Here is a 20828-nt window from a genome sequence, read left to right on the forward strand (position 1 = left end):
GTGTTGGAAGGACAGTGAGGAGATAACAGGCATTTCCCCAAATGGGTTGAATGGGTCAGTAGATATTTGGCATCAAAAAGTTCCAAGGTCGAATAGCCTGGGACATGCTTAGTTAAGCCAAGGCAAGCACGTTGCTTTACTACAAGGCTTCTGGGAGGCTTCAACGTGCTGCTGTGCGTCGGGACCCTTCAAGGCTGGGAGCAAAGCAAGGACACAGCATTTCCCAAACGTATTTATCTCAGAGCTCACACTTCCTGGAGCGTCTTGGGTGGGGGGTGAGCACTGGTCAGGACATGGGAATGCCAAGTAAAGCTTTGGAGATGGTTAGAGGGCCCGCTCCAGAGCAGGTGCTGAGCGGGGTTAGGCTCTAAACCAGATTCCAGCACAGTCTAAGTATGACAGTTGGGAAGACAGATGGCTCATGAAGGTCCACGTGATAGGGAAGCTGGGCAGCCCCAGGGGCTCATCCCAGCCTGGACTTGACACATTGGTCTCTGTTTCCACCTAAAAGAGCCAGAAGTGCTTTCATGAAGATACCTTTGGTGCTGTATTTACCTACAAGCGGACAAGGCGGCAGCGCAGCCCAGGAGCCTGGAGATGTCAGCCCTCTGACGGCCCACAGGAGGGGTTAAAGCTGCCGGCACAGAACTTAACCATGGAGCCAGCTCTGCATTATCTGAGGTCACAGGGCCTGGGGAGATGGAGGAAAGTGGTATCCTCCAGCGTCATGTCTTATTTCTCATCTTGTTCCCCATCAAGCCCTTTACTTGACTTCCAGTACCAAGTAGCACCCTGGATTGATCGGAGCCTCCTCTCTCAAGCTGGGGCCTCCCTGGTCCCTTGGAGACGAAATCTTCAATGCTAGACCTGGCAAGTGGGTGAAAGATGGAACCCGCTGCTGAGTGCACCACTTCAAGTGACCACCAGGAGGTGCTGTTGTGCCACTGTGTGTTTAACTGCCTTGTGTATAATTATTTATGCCTCTGTTTAAAAAACTAAGACCATAGTCTGTTCCCAACGGCTACTTGGGCCTTCCCTGTATGATTCCTTGATGGAGATATTTATATGATGGAATTTTACTTTAATCACACTGTATGTGTGTGTGTGGGGTGGGATGTTTTGTAGGGAACATGGCCCTGAGTTATATAGAGTGGGGAGCTGGTGGGTGTCACAGCCTGGACAGATCCCCCACAGAGGGACACAGAGGGACACCCCAGGCAGGCCATGGCTCCTCTGAAATGGCTGCCAGGTGTGACAGCAGCAGATGGAGCTTCGTGCTGGTCCAAAGACCTGTGGTAGGGTGGAGGGCACAGGCCTGTCTCCCACACAAAGAATCTGACATGGGGTCTGGTGAGAGTGGGAATCTCGTACGAGGCTAGAGCTTCAGGGAAGGTCTTGAGATTCTTCTTGGACACTGTCTTAGAAAGACAGCGTTTTGCCCTGGGGCCACCTGTCTCATGCAACTTTGGCCAGTACGGATGTGGCCCCTGGGAAGGCAGGGTATTGAGGCAAGTGTGGGTCACAGCATCCTCGCCCGAGGGACTAGGGACCCTCCTGGGTTTGGAGACGGCCAGGGAAAGCTTCTCAAGAGACTGGGCCCGTTTCCCTCTCCTGGTCAGAACCAAGGAAGGAGCTCAGCGGTGGCTGCTGGGGTCCTGGCAACATGTGGCTCCCAGCTGGGGTTTGGCCTGTGCCTCCAGGGCACCCTGGCCCGGGACCCTCCCTCTCCCCTCCTCCTTCTAGCAGCAGCGTCTCAGGTGGCAGGAGAAGGTGCAGTGCCAACTTCAGGCTCCAGACGTGCCCTGCATGACAGCTGTGCATCTCAGCAACACGGCCAGGAGTCCACTCTGGACCAGGGCTTCCCAGCTTTAATGTGCACGCCTCGTCTGGAGTCCTGTGAAAACGGAGACTCTGATCTCGCAGGCTGGGCGGGGTGCAGGATGCTGCGTTTCCAACAAGCTCCTGGGTGCTGCTGGTGCCACTGCTCTGAGGACTACGCTGGGGCCTGAGGAACTGGATTCTTGCTGGGCTGAGCAGGATGTGTTGGCATCACATGGACGCAGAGCTGGGCTGCCAGGCAGTGGCCCAGTGGCTGGCAGAACCCCACACATGGACACAGAACCACTTTTCCCATGCAAGCCCTAACCCCTAATGCCAGGGAGACCCACAGTGGAACACACACCCAGACGGTGCTTTGGGTCGGCTTCTCCTGACACCCCTTCCCCAAGCCACCTCCTCCCACTGGGATGCCAGGTCTGAGGAGCCAGCTCTGGCCCTGCTGTGGCCCTCACAGGCTCTGCCCCAGCCCCTCTCCCATCTCAGAGACCTGGGGCTGTTTCCTGGGGTCCCCCATTACCACCTTTCCTGTGTCCGAGACTCCTGCCCAAAAGGCTGGAGCCCCAGCCTGCTTTCTCCAACACCCAAAGGGAGTCCATGCTCTCCCGTCCCACTCCTCTCTGCAGCACCCCTGCCCGATTCCACAGACTCCAAAATGTCTCCAAATGAATTAAAGCAGCCACGGTCAACCCGCATGAATGTACCAACAAGCATTTTCATTTCTTTATTTTAAGGACACTGGGAAAGGAGCCAGTCCCCTGAAGAGAACACTCCGGTCAGTTGGTGGAGGCCAGTGGGATGCCATCAGGCCTGCTTTCCAGGAGGGGGTGAAGGGTTGGTGCAGGGTGCAAGGTGAGAGTGAGGTGAAAGGTCAGAGAGGAGGGGCTGAGGAGGCCACCTCCCACCAGGAGTGGACAGCTGGTGACTTGGGACTGGGGTGGAGCCGTGTGGGGGAAGGGAGGGGACTGAGCGTGGGCTTCATCTTCACTGCCCACTCCTCCCTCTCCCTGGCTGTGCCCGCCTCCTGGAATGGTCGGATTTGGGCAGCTGGAGCCCCAGGTGCTGCCGCGGCTGAGGAAGGCAATCCCGGTCAGCTGCCTTCTCCGTTCCAGGGTGGCCGTAGCCAGAAGCAGGACCAGACAAGGGCATGGCCTCTGCATTAAAGCCCAGATCCCAGGCAGGGTTGGAAAGGCTGGGCCTGGGACGTGGAGATGATGAGAAGACCCAGACTGCCCCCCACCCCAGCCCCGGCCCCAGGGCCAGGGAGCCGCCTATGTCTGCACGTGGGTCAGCTGGATGTCGCCCCCCACTTCCAGTTTGTTGATGGCGGGCAGGTTCCTCAGGCGATGGTAATATTCAAACAGGTGCTGACCATCCACGGCCACCTTGAGGCAGTGCGCGTCACACAAGATCCACACCTGTGCGGAGATCGTGCCGTTTGCACTACACTTGGGAAGTCCTCCACTCACACTGCAGCCTCCTGTCTCCCTCCCTCCTTCCCTCCCTCCCTCCTTCTCTCCTCAGACGTTAATAAGCCCCTCACCTGCGCTCCATCCCCACTGAGCGACGACGCCTCACTAAACAGGCTGTGCATGCTCCTTCCCTTGTACTGTTCCCTGGCCTACAATACTGTTCCCACCCCATCAGGGACGAGAGCGCTGGCCTGTGCTGTCTGCATCCCTCGGGCCCAGCACACAGGAGTGCTCCGGGCCTGGGCTCCTGCAGCATCAGCCTCCTAACTGGTCTTTTCCACCCCAATGCCTTCTCCATGAGGCAGTCAGGGTACAAATGTTAAAACCTCCTTCCCTTCGCAATAGCTAACACTCCTATCACACACACCGTGTGCCAGGCACTGTCCTACGCACGCTACAGATACTGTCTCATTCCATTCTTACAACTCTAGGAGACTCATATGATTATCAACTCCATTTTGTAGATGAGGAAAGTGAAACACAGAGTAGTTAAGTCACTTGCCCGAGGTCACACAGCTGTCCACAAATCAAAGAATGTTGCTCCCTGACTCCATGACTGCAAAGCCCTACATCGCTCATTTTCAACTGATTGCAGAGTATAATCACTTAAGGCATATTTTTAAAATGCGAATGCCCGGCTGACCGCCTCACTGGCCTGGGCTGGGGCCCCAGCACTGATATTTCCTTTGCAAGCTCCCTGGGTGGTTTGAATGTGTAGTCAGGGCGGAGCACGCCTGCCTGCTGTTCCTGGACAGGCCACACCTGCCCCTCTGCACGTTGGCCCTCGCTGCCCCTCCCAGGCTCACACTATCTCATCGCTCTGTTTTGCTTTGTGCGTGGCACTGTCGTTATCTGTGACAATCTGTCCATGCTTTACTTTCCTTGTTCCTTCGCCACCTAAACTGTAAGCTCCCTGGAGGCAGGACCCGGTCTGCCTGCTTCATGACTGCGCCCCCAGCACGCGGGCTGCTTCCTGCACAAAGCGGGCCACAGGAAAATCATTGTTGAATGAATAAGTGAAGAAATGAAAAACACCTCCTTCTTGGATCTGACTTGACACTTACTGGCTGTGTGACTGCAAGCAAGTAACCTGCACTTGTGAGTTTCTTTCCTCATCTGAAAAACCAGATCCCAACACTTCCTTCATGTGGGATAGTAATAATAATAATAATAATAATAATAATAATAATAATAATAATAATTTGTTGGCCACCTTCTCTTCTTCTGGGTCCTCATCCCAGAGGCATCAGCCCCCATCCTGTTCAAGGCACCCCAGACCTCCTTTCCCCCTCCCCCTGTGCACCCATAGGAGCCTCTCCGAGCTCCAGACTGCGGTGCCTCACCGAGAAGCTCTGGCCTCGGACGAAGGGCATTTTTCGGGGCAGACTTCGCTCCTCAGACCCCCAACAGTTGTTGATCTGGGTGTTGCGGACCACAGCGTTCTCATCAAAACGGGGGTTCAGGTGGAAGGCGATGTGGCTCCCAGAGCACAGGTTGATGTGGAACCTGGGGTGGGCGGCCCACCTGAAGCTTTGTCCTCTGAGTTCTGAGCCCCATTTCCTCCCCGTCATCTGCAGCCTGCCCGAAGCCAGGGGAATGGCTGGAATGACCTTGAAGGGCTCTCTCTTCCCAGAGGTCACTGGAGACCTTGGCTTACCTCTGAGCACTGGGCAGGACAGTGCCCGTCAGGATGATGGACTTGGATGGATACAGTCCTCCCAGAATGGTGGTGACAAAAGGCATTGGCTGTGGGAAGAAGGGGGACAGAGCAGCCAGTGACAGCCAGGGCCGCCGCCACATGGAAGGGGAAGACTGTACCAGTTCCCATGACTCTGGGCTGTCAGCTGAGAGGAAGCCCGCGATAGCTTTACTCGGTTCCGTAAAAGCCAAAGGAAACCTTTCCAGTGCTCCTCAAATTCATGGGCTTAGATTAGTGTCACGAAAGGAACTTTGGCCAAACACAACAAGACTCATGGGGTGAAAAGGGAGGGCCATGCAATGTGCTCACAATGACATGACAGTTTTAAGGTTGAAAACTCCTCTCCACAGTCTTCTACTTCGCTGGGATGCTTTGAAGCCCTTCAGCTTACCAAAGGACCGCTTTTCATTTTTCAAGGCCAGTGGATACCCCCGCAGTGGCTCTTCACCCCCAGCCTGCCCACCACAAACAGAACCTCCGCCCTCCCTGATAAGCCACTTACATAGGCGGGGTGGGGGTACATCATAGGTGGGAGGGCAGGAGTCTGTTGAAAAGAAACCAGGAAATTCAATGGGAGAGCACATGTGTGCACGAGCACTCACCCACGCGCCCCCACGCATTCTAGAGGGGGCTCCACTGTGAGGCTGACCTCGTGAGGCGTTGGCCCTTGGACTCTTCCGTCCACCTCCCTTTTCATGTTAGCCTTCCTGGAACTTCCTGCTGTGTTCCCGGACCCCACCACGGTCACCTGCCCCTCAACCTCTCCACAGGCAGCCCCACTAACGCTAAACTCCTGGCCTGATTTGCACCAGTAGGAGAAGAGCTTAAGCCTGTGATCAGGAGTGACATCCCGGGGACGCAGGATGCAGGGCCAGGAACCTCACATCCGGGTGCTGGGGCCACTGTACTCCCCACTTGGTGACAGGTGGACCAGTTTCCCTCCCGGTCTCTAGGGAACCTGCCTCTTCCACCACTGGATAAATCCTGCTTCTTCCAGAATCTCTGCTGTCCCAAGAACAGCTTTAGCCACATGTCACCTGAGCCAAGGACTCAGCCCCAGATGTCCCCATCCTCTTTGCTAAACCGCTTTCTTCCTGACTCTAGGGCTCTAGGGAGTTTAGTTCTTGGTGAAGGAGGACACTGTGCAGCTGTGAACTGGCCAGAACTTGTAGACTTACAGAGAACATCTGTCCAGGGGCGCTCTGCACCGTGTGGATGACTGTCTGGGTCTGGAAGAAAGAAACCAGGTCTCACTCAGGCTCTCCCATGTGAAGACCACCAGCTCCCACCAGAGGGCGCCACACGGCAGGCACCTCCAGGGGGTGTAATCAGCCCAATGGCCCCACAGACCCCACAGAGGGTGGGTCCAGGTGTTTCTTCTCTCAAGAGGATGAGGGAGGGCAAAGGTTAGAACCCTGGAGAAGACAGATGGGGACGCTGGTGGCTCTGGCCCATCTTTCCTCTCAGGGAAACGTCTCTCAGCCTAGCCTCCCTTTGCAGTTGGGAGAAGGGAATGTGGGACACGGTCTTCCGTGGCTGCCCACGGGGTTGCAACTCAGGTTGTTTCATCACGGCCAGCCTACCACATCCAACCCCTTACCTCACCAGGCCGGGCAGACGGTCAAGGGCCTGGCCTCTGGCCTCCCCACTCCCAGTGGGAGAGGCCCAATGCCGGGCCCTACCTCCTCCATGAGCCCAGAAGAGCCAAAATGAAGAGGATCCAAAAAGAAAACGAGAGACTTACAATGGGAGCCGGGTTGGCAGGCCGCACGCCAGGAGGCTGGAGGGGTGAGGAGAGTCAGAACAGTGGTTATCACGGGCACCACAGAACGGGAAGAGATGATGGCAGAACTCCAGGGAGGCTCTTGTGCTCAGAAATGCCCCCCCAGACATACCCGCCTCCCTCTTGCTCCCAAGCAAGCCTTCCTGAGCCCATGGCACCCAGATTTTTACCCCCAGGTGCACAGGGCTTTGGGGTTGCGGGGTAGGGTATCCCCATTTGTTCCTCTCAAGAGAGAGGAGGCTGGGTTTGATAGAGACCTCACTGCTTTCTGTAGCTCCCACAGCCGAGAGCGTTACTCCCAGGGCCATATTTCACCCGTAAGGTGAGAAGGGGTGTTTGTTGAAGGCCTACTGTGGGTCGATTCCTGGGCTTCAGTGCTTTCCAATGAGGGAAGCAGCCTCAGCTCCTGTGTCCCTGGTGAGACAATGAGGCTCAGGAAGATTAAGCAACTTGCCCAAGCTCGCCCAGGTGGAAGGGACCAAATCCAAAACGGCAGCCAGTTCTGTGTGACTGTATCCAGCACACTTTCTATCCTCCCCAGCGCCAGGACCAGGGCCGAAGTTGGGCTGCCCTGCAAAAGTTCCCTGGGGCTCGACCAGTCCTGAAGTCAGCGTGGCAGGAGGCAGGTGCCCTGTCTGTACCGTAATGGGCCATAGGAAGACTGTGTAGACCAAGCGCCCCTCCTCCCAGTCCCCACTGCTTGAGTGGCCAGAGGAAGGGCTGCTCGCCTCCTTGTCCTGGATCCTGCCCCACCCAGTAGACTGTTCTTGCCCTGGCTGGTATCCCATTCTCCCTGGCTGTGAGAACCACATTCCACATTCATTCATTCACTGAGCCCCTAGTGAGTGCCAGGCACTGTGCAAATGAACAAGCCACAGTCCTAGCCCTCTGGGGCCTCATGGGCATAGGGAGATGGGGGTGGAGTGACAGGGACAGACACGCAAACACAGTTACAATGGGGTGCTGTGAACTGGCGTGGCGCAGATATGTACAGACTCCATGGGGACATGGCGGGAGCGTCCAACAATATTCTGGGCAGGGAGGACTCCCAGAGGAGAGACACTTAGGCAGAGCACGGAAGGGCGATTAGGCGTGTGCTGGGGGCAGGCTGGCAGAGGGTGCTTCCGGGGCCAGGGACAGCATATGCAAAAGCATGGTGGCCCGAGCGGGCCCTGAGTGAGCTGCAGAGGCTGCGTGAGCTTCGTGGGTTGGGGGTGAGGCAGGGAGGTTGATTGGGGCCAGACTCGGGAGGAACCTGTATGCCCTGCTGGGGAATTTGGGCTGTATTTGAAGGGCTTGGGGCTGTTAAGATTTTTAAGCAGGGAGAGGGTGTGATCAGATTTTCTCATAAGAAGGTCACTGGGGCAGTGGTTGGGTGTGGGGGGGTGGGGAACTGGACCCCTGTCGTCATGGTGAGGAATCCCAGAGGCCTGGGCTACGGTGGTGACTTTGGGAGGGAGATACGTTGGTGCCTTGGAGAGACATAAAGAAGGGGGAGTGAAGAATCCAGGGCGACCCCCAGGTCCCCAGCTCTGGGTGTCCAGCGGACAGAGACAGGGAGCTCTTGAGTGGGCACGATGGGGCTGTAGGCCCTGGTGTCCTCCTGGCTGGGGCCGGCCTCTCAGACCCTCGGTCCTTCCTGCTGTCTGCTCAGCCACCCGGGGCCTCTGTGTTGAACTCACTTTTTGTCTGCGCCCCCTGGGCCTGGGTGGGAAACAGACAGGCTGGGAGAACGGCACCATGGAGAAGGCGGGCTGAACAGGGACTGTGCGGGGGTTCTGTTAAAACAAAAGGCACCGGCCGGTGAGGAAAAGCATTAATAGAGCCAAGGAGAAGCTGAAAGGCAGAGGCAGGGGCAAGAGGGAGAGACCAGGCAGGCAGGGGGATGCGGCAAGGGGGTTAGGGCCATACTGAGGCGGGAGGGGAAAGGGCCAGGCTCCGGTGAGCAGCACAGAGGGGCAGTCTCCCTCCAGCTCTTCCCTCCCCTTCCACCTGCAGGGGAGAGAGTCAGGGAAGGACGGAATGAGAGATGAGGACCAAAGGGTGAGGAGCCCAGATTTGCTGAGGGCCTACTGCGCACTTCGCTCATCTCAGGGAACTCCCTCGAATGCCAAAAGGGTAACAGCAGCTCCCATCCAGCTGCCAGTGCCCTGTGGGAATGTGGGCCCAGCATACCCTCATCTTCCCGTTTTTCATGTGGTATTGGTATCTCCTGACCTTCTTTAGTTTTATTTATTTTATTTTGTTATTCAAACAAGAAGTTTTTAGAGATGGGGTCTTGCTGTGTTGCCCAGGCAGAACTCTAATTCCTGGGCTCCAGGGATTCTCCCGCCTCAGCCTCTTGGGTAGCCAGGATTGCAGACCTCCACCACCGTAGCCGGCTCTCCTGACCTTTCAGATGTTGGCAACACATTCAAAGTCTTTAAAACACACAGGTCAAACAGACCCTGGTGTGGGCCCAGGGGGCCATTGTGTGACCTCTGATATCTGTCTCCTCACTGAACCACACAACCACCCACGGGGGGCAGGCAATGACCATGCTCATTCTACAGATGAGGAAACTGAGGCTGAGAGAGGCAAAGTCGCTTGTCTAAGATCCCACAGAGGATGAATGGCAGAGCTGGGAATCTGAACTGGATTCAGTTTAGTTCCTGAGCCTGGGCTCTTTCTAGAACAACATGGCCTCCTAACCAGGGTGGAAATCAAGGGATGAGGAGAAAGGGGTAGCCGAGGAGTCTGGGAGACCAAGGCAGGTGACACAGAAGGGGGGGCAGAGTGACAGAGGAGAAGGGGTGGGCAGGCACTGGGACAGGGAAGCAGAGGTTGTCCCCAGAGTCACCTGGGTAGGAGATTGGCTTGGGTCCACCCAGCAGGGCCTAGGCACAGCTACGCTGGGCCCTGCATCCCAGCCCCGGGGACTGGTGCCAGGTGGACAGTCTGACCTGGAAGCTGATGTAGGACAGCTGCACAGAGCCATTGACGGAGATGGTGTCCACACGGTGGAAGGGCACGCGGTGGAAGTACTGCACGAAGAGGCTCCCGTTCACCATCACCTGCCAGAGGAGAGCACGTGTTTCGGGGCAGGCACCCCAGGCCAGGATGGGGACCCCCCCCGCGTTCCTGGACCCTCCTTCTAGAAAATGAAGACCTGAGTCTGGGCCTCACTGTGGGGCCAGTTACAGGAATGTGTGTGACCCGAAGGGCATCAACCCGAGTCTCTACTGGGCTCCAGTGGTTGGCTTTTCGTTCTTCTGGTCGTTTACTGCAGTAGGTTTGTCTTTCTAGTCTTAGCTCACCTGGGGCTTCATTTATTTATTGCTTATTTTTCCTTCAACTTTTTCTTTTTTTTTTTGAGACAGAGTGTCACTCTGTCACCCAGGCTGGAGTGCAGTGGTTCAAGTAATTCTCCTGCCTCAGCCTCCCGAGTAGCTGGGATTACAGGCGCCCACCACCATGCCCAGCTAATTTTTGTATTTTTAGTAGAGACAGGGTTTCACCATGTTGGCCAGGATGGTCTTGAACTCCTGACCTCAAGTGATCCATCCTCCTCAGGCTCCCAAAGTGCTTGGATTATAGGGGTGAGCTGCCATGCCCAGCCCCTTCAACTTTTATTTTAAGTTCCAGGGTACGAGTACAGCATGTGCAGGTTTGCTAACTAGGTAAACGGGTGCCGTGGTGGTTGGCTGCACAGATCAACCCATCACCTAGGTATCAAGCCCAGCATCCAGTAACTAATCTTCCTGATGCTCTCCTTCCCTGACCAGGCCCCAATGTGTGTTGTTTCCCTGCTTGTATCCATGTGTTCTCATCGTTCAGCTCCTACTTATCAGTGAGAACATGCGGTGTTTGGTTTTCTGCTCCTGCAATGGCTTCCAGTTCCATCCATGTTCCTGCAAAGGACATGATCTCATTCCTTTTTATGGTTGCAGGGATATTATTGAAATATGCATAAAATGCTCACGGGGAACAGAGGAGAGGTGACCTCGGGTTGCATACTGAGTGGATGGGAACATCCTTATCTCAGATAAGCATACTCAGACTGACTTACCCACCAGCTTCTCAAGCCCAGAGACCTACTCTCCTTGCAAAGGTAATTTGTAATGTGCTTACAAAACTATACCCTTAATAGACCCTGGATAAAGGCTGGAACAATGTCGCTGAAACGTAAATGTTACCAGCGACCTGGAGAGGAGGAATGGTGACAGCAGAGGAATGGAATGAGCTTGGAATTCAAAGACACACAACACCAAACAGCAACGTGATGACTCCTCTAGTTCTTATTTTCAGAGTCAAAGAAGCAGCAGGCGCACCTGTAGATTCAGGTGAAGGTGCAGAAGGAGACTACGCAGCCATGGGTAACACCTTACAAGGAAATGGTCGTGTTATCTGTGTAGTGGTGTCACTCTGGCTGAATGTCAATTAAAGTGATTACTTAAAGGCTGTTCACATTCACCTGATAGGGCTGGGAGTCCTGTGGGTGAGAGGTAGGGAGGGGATTCCTGCTCACCTTGAAATCCGAGCTCTGCACCAGGAAGCAGAGGTCAAAGGGCATCCCCTTCTGGAGGGGCATGTGCATCTTCCTCTCCTCGGGCCCCCATCTTCTTTTCTGCCTCGTGTTGCACACCACGTACCCTCCGTCTTCAAACCGGGGGTTGAAGTGGAAGGCAATGTCGTTTCCACTGAAGCCGGTCTGAAAGTCCACAGCAAACCTAGGCCCAGGGAAAGCAAATAGTCCTCTGTGGCATGGTTTATTGCCAGGGATAGGCACAGGAGGGCCTTGGCGCCTCTGCCCTGCATTTGTCTGGGATCTTGCACAAGAAGCATAGGTCTTGGAAAGTGATTACCAGTTGGTACCAAAGATGGAAGTTGTTAAGCACACCTAGAAGAGACAGCCTCCCGTGCCAGTGGACACTTGTTGGAGGCCAGAACTTGCCTGACTAAGTGGAAAAGAAGAGAAGAAATGTAAAGAGCATGTGAAATTGGGGCCAGGCGCAATGGCTCACGCCTGTAATCACCACACTTTGGGAGGCTGAGGCAGGCAGATCACTTGAGCCCAGGAGTGGAAGACCAGCCTGAGCAACAGAGCGAGATATCATCTCTACTTAAAAAAAATATATATATGATATATATATTTAATTAGCTAGGCATCATGATGCATGCCTATAGTCCCAGCTGCTTGGGGGGCTGAGATGGGAGGATCTCTTGAGCCCAGGAATTTGAGGCTGCAGTGAGCTATGGTCGTACCACTGCACTCCAGCCTGGGTGAAAGAAAAGAGTCCCTGTCTCAAAAGAAAACAATTAATTAATTAAATGAATAAATGGAGAAGATTGCATTAGAAATATCTCTGCATGTATTTTTTCCTTTGGAGTCCTTCAGCTTCATCCCTGTAGTCCTTTGGAAATTCCTCCCCCAAGGAAGGGAGAGGCAGAAAGCTCCTGAGAGGAGAGGGTCCTCTGAGGTAGGATCTGTCTCTGTTCCACAGGATGGGAGTGGGAAGCCCTCCTGGTGCTGGGAGGTGGGGGAGGCGGAGGGACAGGGAGAGAGGAAGGGGTGGAAGATCAGAGGCTTGGTCCTGATTCCCCTCGTTGCAGGGTTCACGGGGGATCGGGGCCTCCCTGCCCTTGGCATCTCCTGGGGGCACTGCAGGCTCTCAGAGAAGTCCCACAGCAGCATGGCAATGGCAGAGGAGGTCACCAAGAATCTAGGTGGCCGAGCTGAGGTTGAGCTGGGATCTCCGAGGCCCAGAAGGTCTTAAGGAGAGGTCCCCTGGGACTGAGGCAGAGAGGCTTCCGAGAGAGAGCCATGAGACCAGAGGCTCTTCTGTGGGCCCCGCAGACTTCAGCAGGCAGCCAGCCATGGTTTCCCACCAAGCCAGGAGAGAGCTGCACACCCCTGTGCCACCTGGTCAGGGTTCCTTGGCAGGGGTCAGCCAGGCCTGCGTGAGGGTCTAGAGCCCTCCCAGCCCCTGAGAAGCCATGTGAGCTCCTCTGTGTTCCCAGTCAGCCCACCTTGGGAGGGAGGAGGGAGTGGGAAACTGCCCTGATACAATGTTAGTATATTGAATTGACTTAGTAGTTTCCAGAAAATGCCTTGAAATCAAAAGAGATCAAATCGCTTTGCATGTGAATTTTCAATATTTTCACGTCAGCAGAAGGAGAGCTTCAGAGTGGATGAGAGCAGTGATGGGAAATGGAGGAGGTTTGATTTTTGTAACTCTTAGTCACAGTGTGCAAGGTTCAACCCAGAACATAATCCTCCAACTCTGACCATCCCACTCCCTCCTTAAACCACCAGCTCCCAGGGCCCCATTCATCCCGGAGTCCAGGTTAATGGCGCCCCGGCTGCAGGTTGTGCCTGCGGAGTGGTGTCCAGCAGCATGGGTTAGGGACGCATTGGGCCTCCCCTGAGCCAGGCACGTGAGCTTGGATGTTGTTGTCTGAACTAACCCAGGCTCCCAGGCACAGTGGTTTAGTAAGGGATGAGGCTGGAGTGAAACGTTTCCATCCATTACACACACACACACCTGCTTCCACTGGAGCTGAGAACAGTCCCATTGACAGTGATCTGAAGTCCGTCCTGGAGACCCCCTTGGATAGTCCCAGAAAAGGGGACGGCCTGCAGGGAGAAGGTGTGGGACCATCAGTCAGGTGGCCGGCCTCCTGTTTGCTGCCCTCCAGCGCTAGTCAGTGGCTGGCCTGGGTGTGACAGCGCCATGCAAGGGAATGGGGTGTGGCTATGACCAGTATATACGGAGTCTCAGCCCCAGGGGTCTTAGGGTCCCGTGTGGAGGCAGATACAAATCCAATTAGTTACTCAGACAGTCTAAGCTTGTGATAAGGAGAAGCCTGGCCCTGAGAGGACGTGACAGGGAGCTGAGCTTGTGTGAGAGTCTGAGAGGCGGTGGAGGCTGCATCAGGAACGCACCAGGCTGAAGGCCTTCCTTCCAGGCAGGGAAGAGGCAGGTGGACGCCCCGGGCTGGTAAGGAACTAGGTAGCAATGGGGGCTGCTGGACCTCACGCCAAGCTCCCAGCAAAGCGCCCAGGGCCCTGGCTGGAGACTCAGGAGGCCCAAGGGAACAAAGGGACCCATCAAGGGTCCGGAGGTTCCACTGAGAGGGTCACCTGAGAGGGACAAGAAGAAGCCATGCCCCTCTCCCCACCACCACCATGTAACGATGGCCACCGTCACCTTTGCCCTCCTGGCCACCTTCAGCAGAGTCTTTTCCCAGATGCCCTCTGCGGCCATGGGGCAGCTCTCTCCTCTACTTCTGCCCCCGGGCTCCCCATTCCTTCCCTCAGGCCCTCAGCAGCCCCAAGACCTAGTGTAGTTTCCCCACCCATCCCAGGCCCCACTTTGTCAAATTCTCTGTCCGGGGCTCTTTAAAGGAGCGATGGGCCATGGTGAGGATGCATCGCTTCAGAGTCAGGTCTGAATCCTAGCTCTTCTGCTCATGACCTGAGTGGCCTTGGGAAGCCTATTTCAGCTCTCTTTGCCTCAGTTTCCTCATCTGTAAAATAGGAAGGTGTTTCTCCTACTGCATATGACTGATGATTTCGTGAGAGAAAGCCTGTGGTAGAAGAGACTGGCACATAGGAGATGCTTCTCCACTGCCACCCACCCCCCACCTTGTTCTCTCTGAGCAAAATTCACAAACTGGTACTTCCAGTTTTCAAAGTTTATTCCGAAATGCCTCATATCCAGTGTGGTTATATAACCCGCGTTAAAGCACGGTTCTATCTCCTGGCTGATTTTCACATTCTTCAAGTTTTTAATGTCTTCTCTAAAATCTCCTTTAGGTCAATTTCCTACACAAATTAAATGCCTAAAGGAGCCAGGCAGGTGACGTGTTATGAGTCAGATGGCCAGGTAGGGAGTGGTGGGGACTGTGGCAAAGTAGACGTCACACCCCTTGCCTGAAAAGTCAACATCTACTCAGCGCTAACCAGTGATTACCATCTGGGCCCAGGATTGGCAGAGCTTCCAAATTTTTAAGAGAAGACAGAAACCTGGATTCTTTTTTTTTTTTTTGTAAAACTTTCTAATTTCTTGGGGGAAAATTTTTGTCAAAAAGGATTATGTAAAAGTTCCTGGCTGGGCACAGTGACTCACATCCATAATCCCGAGGCAAAACAATCATTTGAGCCCAGGAGTTTGAGGCCAGTCTGGGCAACATAGTGGGACCCCCCATCTCTACAAAAATTTAAAAAATTAGCCAGATGTGGTGGTGAACACCTTTAACCACAGTTACTTGGGAGGCTGAGGTGGGAGGATCACTTGAGCCTGGGAGGTCAAGGCTGCAGTGAACCACGATTGTGCCACTGCACTCCAGCCTGTGCAACAAAGGGAGACCTTGTCTCAAATGAAACTCCCCAAATTCCCATATTATAAAGATACACAGTGAAATATTTGCAATGGAACGGTATCTCTGGATTTGCTTCCACATATCTGAGGGTGAGAAGGGAAGCAAGCGAGGGAGGGTATAGGATGAAGCAAGATAGGCCTGGGTTGATCATTGTTGGAGCAGAGTGATGGGTGTGTGTTGTTGATGGTACAATTCCCTCTGCATGTTTGAATTTCCTATAATAACAAGTTAAACACTGTGCAGGCCAAACAGAAAACACCCACCAGCCAAAGTCAGCCTACTGGCCACTGCTTTCTGGTCTGTATTGTTGAGTTGTGTGACCACACAGAACCCTGGGAAACCCGTCCTAGCTCAGTGTACACACCTGGCTCCGTGAAAGCCCCAGGAAATCTGGGATCTGATTCAGACAGACTCTACTCTCCATGGATTTGAGGGGGTGTCTTTTGTTGCCCCTCAGGTCAGGTCTGAACTCTGCCATTAAGTACTTTAGTGACCTCAAGCAAATCACAGCTTCTCTGTGTCTCTGACTTCTCTTTCTTGTTCCTGTCTACACCAGCGGTGTGGGGGAAGGAGAGTCAGCCTGATCCAGTTATGGACCAGCATGGCCTAGGATCGGGAAGCTTGTTGTCCCTGAAACACGTCTGTGGAACATTTTTCCCCTTGTCTGTTTGTGGAGGCCTGTGATTCTCTCCAGAGCCTTTCACACTATCATGAGAGTCAACGCTGGAAATACACACCCTCCTGGGAAGCATGCGGCCTCCACTCAAGCATATTCACACCACAGTGTCTAGAACTGAAGGCAGAGCATGATGGACACGGGCTCGCAAGTACACACAAGGCTTAACTAAGGAAGCCAGGAGGGAGAAAGAGCAAGTACAGATCATGGGGGCGGGACAGGGCAGGCTAATCTCCAAGGCAACAAGTTCCCCAAAAAAGTTCTGTGAGGTTTCAAAATGTCTTAAATGGCACCCCCAAATTCTGAAAAACAAGACTTTTATTTTATTTTATTTTATTTTGAGATGGTTCTCACTCTGTTGCCCAGGCTGGAGTGCGGTGAGGGGTGTGATCACGGTTCACTGCAGCCTCTGCCTCCTGTGCTCAGGTGATCCTCCCACCTCAGCCACCCAAATACGTGAGACCAAATAAGTACATGCCACCATGCCATGCCCCACTAATTTTCAAATTTTTGTGAAAAGAGCGGATCTCGATACGTTGCCAGGGCTGGTCTTGAACACCTGGTCTCAAGTGCACCTTCTGTCTTGGCCTCCCAAAGGGCCAGGATTTTCAGGCATGAACCACCATGCCTGGCCTGAAAAATGAGATTTTAAATTGAATATTATCCTACAAACAAGGTTATTCATTGCAGCATTATAACACAAAGGATTATAAAGCAAAGCATTGGAAAGAGCCTAAAAGCCTTCCAACAGGAAAAAGGTGAAATAAATTAGGGTATTTCCATATAATAGGTTCTGTGTAGCCTTCAAAAGAAAAGAAAAAGAGGACAGAAAAGAAAAAGAAAAAGAGGAAAACTCTGAGCACCGATATGGATTGATGCCATTTGTATTAAAAGTGGGTGGGGGAAGGCTATGGACTTGGATTTATTTATTTATAGATAAAATATCTCTGGAAGAATTTACAAGAATCTTGTAACACTGGTTATCAGTGGGCCACCCCCCAGAAACATCCGCATTCGAATTCCCGGAAACTGTGAATATGTTGTAGAAGGACCTTTGCAGATGTGATTAAATTAATAATTTTGACATGGGGAGATTGTCCTGATTTTACAGGTGGTCCCAATATAATCACAAAGGTCCTATAAAAAGGAGCAGGAGGATCAAAGTCAGAGGTAGGAGATGTGACAACAGAAGCAAGAAGCTGGTTTTGGAGTTTTTTTTGTTTGTTTGTTTTGTGGTTTTTTTTTTTGAGACAGGATCTCACTCTGTTATGCAGGCTGGAGTGCAGTGGCATGGTCTCAGCTCACTGCAGCCTCCACTTCCCCAGGCTCACGTGATCCTCCCCCCTCAGCCTCCCAGGTAGCTGGGACTACAGGCGTGCACCACCACGCCTGGCTAATTTTTGTCTATTCTTTGTAGAGACATGGTCTCACTTTGCTGCCCAGGCTGGTCTCCAGGTCCTGGGCTAGAGATCCTCCTGCCTCGGCTTCCCAAAGTGCTGGGATTACAGGCATGAGCCACTGCGCCTGGACAAAGCTGCTGGTTTTAAAGATGGCAGAAGGGGCCATAAGTCAAGGCATGCAGGCAGCCTCTAGAAGCTGGAAAAGGAAAAGAAACAGATTCTCCCCTGGAGCCTCCAGAAGGAAACAACCTTGCTGACACGCTGATTTTAATATCTGACCTCCAGAATCATTGAGTATAAATTTGTTGTTTTAAGATTGGCCAGCTGAGACTGCTGTGGAATTTAGATCTGTGTGTCCAGGAAACCCAGGAAAGCAGCTGGACCTACTTTTGTTCCATAGGGTGCAGGAGGATGGATTTTTACACTGGATTTATGGTATCACGGGCCTGGGCTCGCCTCCCAGTTCTGTACACTGGCAATTCTGACATTGGCCAAGTCGCTTGACCTACCCGTGCCCCAGTTCCCTCCTCTGAATGGCAGGACAGTAACACCACCTGGCAGGGTTCTGAGAGGACTGGGTGTGATGCGGTGAGCTAAGCCCCTGGCTCGTGTCGGCCTTGACAGTGCAGCTCTTTGCATGGAACGAATAGATCCCTCTGCTGAGTCAGAACTTGCTCTCTGTTCCTGGTTGTGCCCAGAGACCGGGGACTTTCCCTCTTCTTCTTATCTGGAAGTCTAGAAAGCAGAACTGAGTCCTGTGGACCAGAATGTGGGGGACTTTGTTCTGGACTCTGCATCACCGGAGGACACCCAGGCTCGGCCCCGCCAGTAGGGAGCTCAGCCTGGCTGGCCAAGACTGCCCGCCAGCAGGAGCCAGTACGTGGCCGTTAGTGAAGGTGCCCTGTGGTCTCAAAGGCTCTACCGTCCTGCTGGCCACCTTTCATGACTCTTTGATTTTAGCCTTCTGACTTCCAACACTGTAAGAACAAATGTATTGTTTTGAGGTTGGCCAGCTAAGGCAGCTGTGGCATCTGGATCCATGTGTGTCCGTGAGGGCTCTGGGCATGACCAGGAACATTTATCCTCATGGCAACCCCGGCCACTTTTACAGATGAGGAAACTGAGGCACAGAAAAGTTCAGTCACTTGCCTAAAGCTACACAGCTGGTCAGCAACAGAGCTGGGATTTGAACCCCAGCACCCACACTTCTAACCACCACACAGGCTTCCTCTCATGAGGAAGCTGAGAACATCCTTATTCCTGGCTCTCCCAGTGCTTCCTGGGCCACACAGCAGGTGGTTCCAGCTTCCCCTTGGCCCTCCAAAGAGGCTGAGCTAGATAAGGCCAGACAAGAAGAGGGAGTGAGGCTTCCAAGCCAGGCCCTCTTGGCACTCAGCCCTCCTCAGCAGGACAGCGAACCCCGTGACCTTCCCCCACTGTCGGCACGTGGAGGAAGCGTGGCTCCGACTGCCAGAGGGGTCACCGAGTGAGGCTTAAGTGTCCCACCCCAGGGGAGCCCTGTGGGGTAGAGGGGTGCTCTGGACACCCACGGGGGCTGCACTGACCGTCTTTCTTGTCTGGGCTCCAAGGCCCTGCTTTAACTCTCGGAAACTCTCTGATGTCCATAGGAGGATTTTCCTTCTGAATCCAAAGATTAGAAAGTAAAAACCAGTTACCAGAATCATATGTCAGAACCTGGAAGAAACTCTGGGATCCCCTCTCTGACAGAAAACCAGAGATGGGGTGACAAGTCCAAAGTGGCACACGCTGACCCTGAGGCCCGCGCAGCATCGGCAGCCCGTTCCGGCTTCCCCCACTCTCTCCGTGCAGGTCCTACCTCGGGGGCCTCCACAGGGTGGCTGACGGCTCATTGGTGACAGCCAGGAAGAAACAGGCCTCCTTTCTCCACTCTTCCTCTGGAGTTTAGAAAGCAGAGCTGAGCTCTGCCGACCAGAACCTAGGCAGCCTCATTCTGGACTCAGTGTCACCAGAGGCCACTGAAGCCCGAGCCCGGCCTCTGCTGAGGTGGGCCCTGGCAGCTTCCCTGCCGTCAGCACCCTGCCTCTGCCCACCCTCCCCATTCTGCCTCCGCACCCAGGAAGGGCCCATCAGCCCACCCTCTCCAGCCCCTCGGGAAGCTCTTTGCCAAGGCGGGGTGAAATCCTATGACAGGACCTGGCCGGGGACAGTGACCCCTGAAGGCTTCTGGGCTCCTGGTGCTGCCACTCCCATCTGGGGGCATTTGGCAACTGGCCTTCGCCTCCCTGAGCCTTGGATTTTTCGTGAATGAAGGGGACTCATAAATCTCACAGGGTTTCAGCAAGGCACCTGCAGCCCTCTGACCCCACACTGCAGGGATAGTCCTCGCCCCCTCTCACCTCTGAGACTGCCCCTCTGCGGATGCCCTCCATGCCCATGCCTGGTTAACTCTGCCTCACCCTTCAGAGCACAGACACCTCCTCGGGAGGCCTTCCCTGCTGCCCCCAGACTCCCAATAACACGAAACACTCCCAAAGCTCTGACAGTGTTCCAGGCACCATTCAAACACACTAGATACACTACCTCCTTAATCCATAGCCCAACCCTGGGAGTGGGGGGCTCAAGTATTATTTCCACTTTACAGATATGGAAACTGAGGCCCAGAGCCCACTAGCCAGTAAATGGTTGGACCCAGGGAGGCCATCTTCACAGTAAGCACCCTTAACTACCAGGCCCAATAGTGTCCTTACTGTCCCAGAAGCGTGCTTGCTTCCCCTTTACATGAACCATCCCACTCTACACCTCTCCCCCTGAGCACACAGGACAGGACGGGACAGCTCAGTCAACATGTCAACCCCATGACTCGTGGGGACGAGCATCCGTCCAGGCATGAGCGAGCTCAGCAAGGCACAGGTGTGCCAGGATGACCTCCGCTGACATTTCCGCCCTGCTTGTGTTCTCTTTGGGATGCCCCTACCCCATCCCCTGCCACTCAGGAGTTGCTTCCTCAGAGCCCCAGGGCTGTGTCCCCCTGGCTGAGGCAGCCCTGTGCCCACAGCCCTGGAACTCACTGGGCTCAGGTAGGGAGCCTGGGAACCGCTGAAGGCCATCTCTCCACCGCCTCTGTGGCCACCGCTGCCTTTCACACCTGCCAGGAAGTCCTTTGCAGAGGGAATGACTTGACGCAGAAATAGAAACCAAAGCAACTTGGCTGTTATTCAACAGGGAGGAGCCAGCAGAAAGAGGAAGTGGATCCAGAGAGAGCAAGGTAGGGTGCTGGGTGAACTGCAGTGACGCTCACAGAGGGAAGTGGGCACTCACAGTCCCAGTGACCTTTCCCTCCTCCCTCTCCTGTGCTCAACCCGAGCCTGAAGCATATTTGGTTCATAGAGGTCTACAATGCTTGACCACACTGACATGACAGCAAGTTGCCAGATGACACTGCCCAGAAGTATGTGGCTGTGTGTCCTAAGCACACTTGGCCATGGAGTACAGAAAATAATGGGGCTGGCCGTTGCCTGTGCACGGGGTGCTGGTGGGGAAGGGTGGCTTCAACCCATTTTACATATAGAGAAGCTGAGGCTCAGAGTCTAAAGGGCATGCCCCAGGTCACACAGCT

General features: G+C 54.1%; 1 protein-coding gene across 5 annotated transcripts; it reads right to left on the bottom strand.

Moving 5' to 3' along the window:
• Positions 1-2531: 2531 nt before the first annotated feature.
• On the bottom strand, positions 2532-20394 carry LOC103243813 (galectin-9B-like). 5 transcript variants are annotated; one of them, XM_037992773.2, is made up of 11 exons: positions 20281-20393; positions 13315-13406; positions 11298-11499; positions 9733-9843; positions 8473-8568; positions 6752-6787; positions 6186-6236; positions 5510-5551; positions 4966-5054; positions 4652-4814; positions 2532-3254 (listed from the first exon to the last, which is right to left on the bottom strand). In XM_037992773.2, the coding sequence occupies exons 1-11, from the start codon at positions 20317-20319 to the stop codon at positions 3108-3110; spliced, it is 1068 nt and encodes a 355-aa protein (XP_037848701.2). In that variant the 5' UTR covers positions 20320-20393; the 3' UTR covers positions 2532-3107. The 5 variants fall into 5 exon arrangements, with proteins under 5 accessions (XP_037848701.2, XP_072860926.1, XP_072860927.1 ...); XM_073004825.1 differs by lacking the exon at positions 8473-8568 and having other exon boundaries at positions 2547-3254; XM_073004826.1 differs by lacking the exons at positions 4652-4814; positions 8473-8568 and having other exon boundaries at positions 2547-3254; positions 20281-20394.
• Positions 20395-20828: the final 434 nt, after the last annotated feature.

Source organism: Chlorocebus sabaeus, chromosome 16 (genome assembly GCF_047675955.1).
Source record: "Chlorocebus sabaeus isolate Y175 chromosome 16, mChlSab1.0.hap1, whole genome shotgun sequence".
Classification (NCBI taxonomy): Eukaryota; Metazoa; Chordata; class Mammalia; order Primates; family Cercopithecidae; genus Chlorocebus; species Chlorocebus sabaeus.

What these genes read in the sequence shown, in the direction of transcription:
- LOC103243813 (XM_073004824.1), bottom strand. Translation starts at nt 20,319, where the DNA reads ATGGCCTTCAGCGGTTCCCAGGCTCCCTACCTGAGCCCA. An exon ending in AGGCTCCCTACCTGAGCCCA is followed by an intron (nt 13,407 to 20,280) that starts GTGAGTTCCAGG and finishes TTCTCCCTGCAG; the next exon opens with GCCGTCCCCTTTTCTGGGAC. An exon ending in TGCAGAGCTCGGATTTCAAG is followed by an intron (nt 9,844 to 11,297) that starts GTGAGCAGGAAT and finishes CTCCTCTGGCAG; the next exon opens with GTGATGGTGAACGGGAGCCT.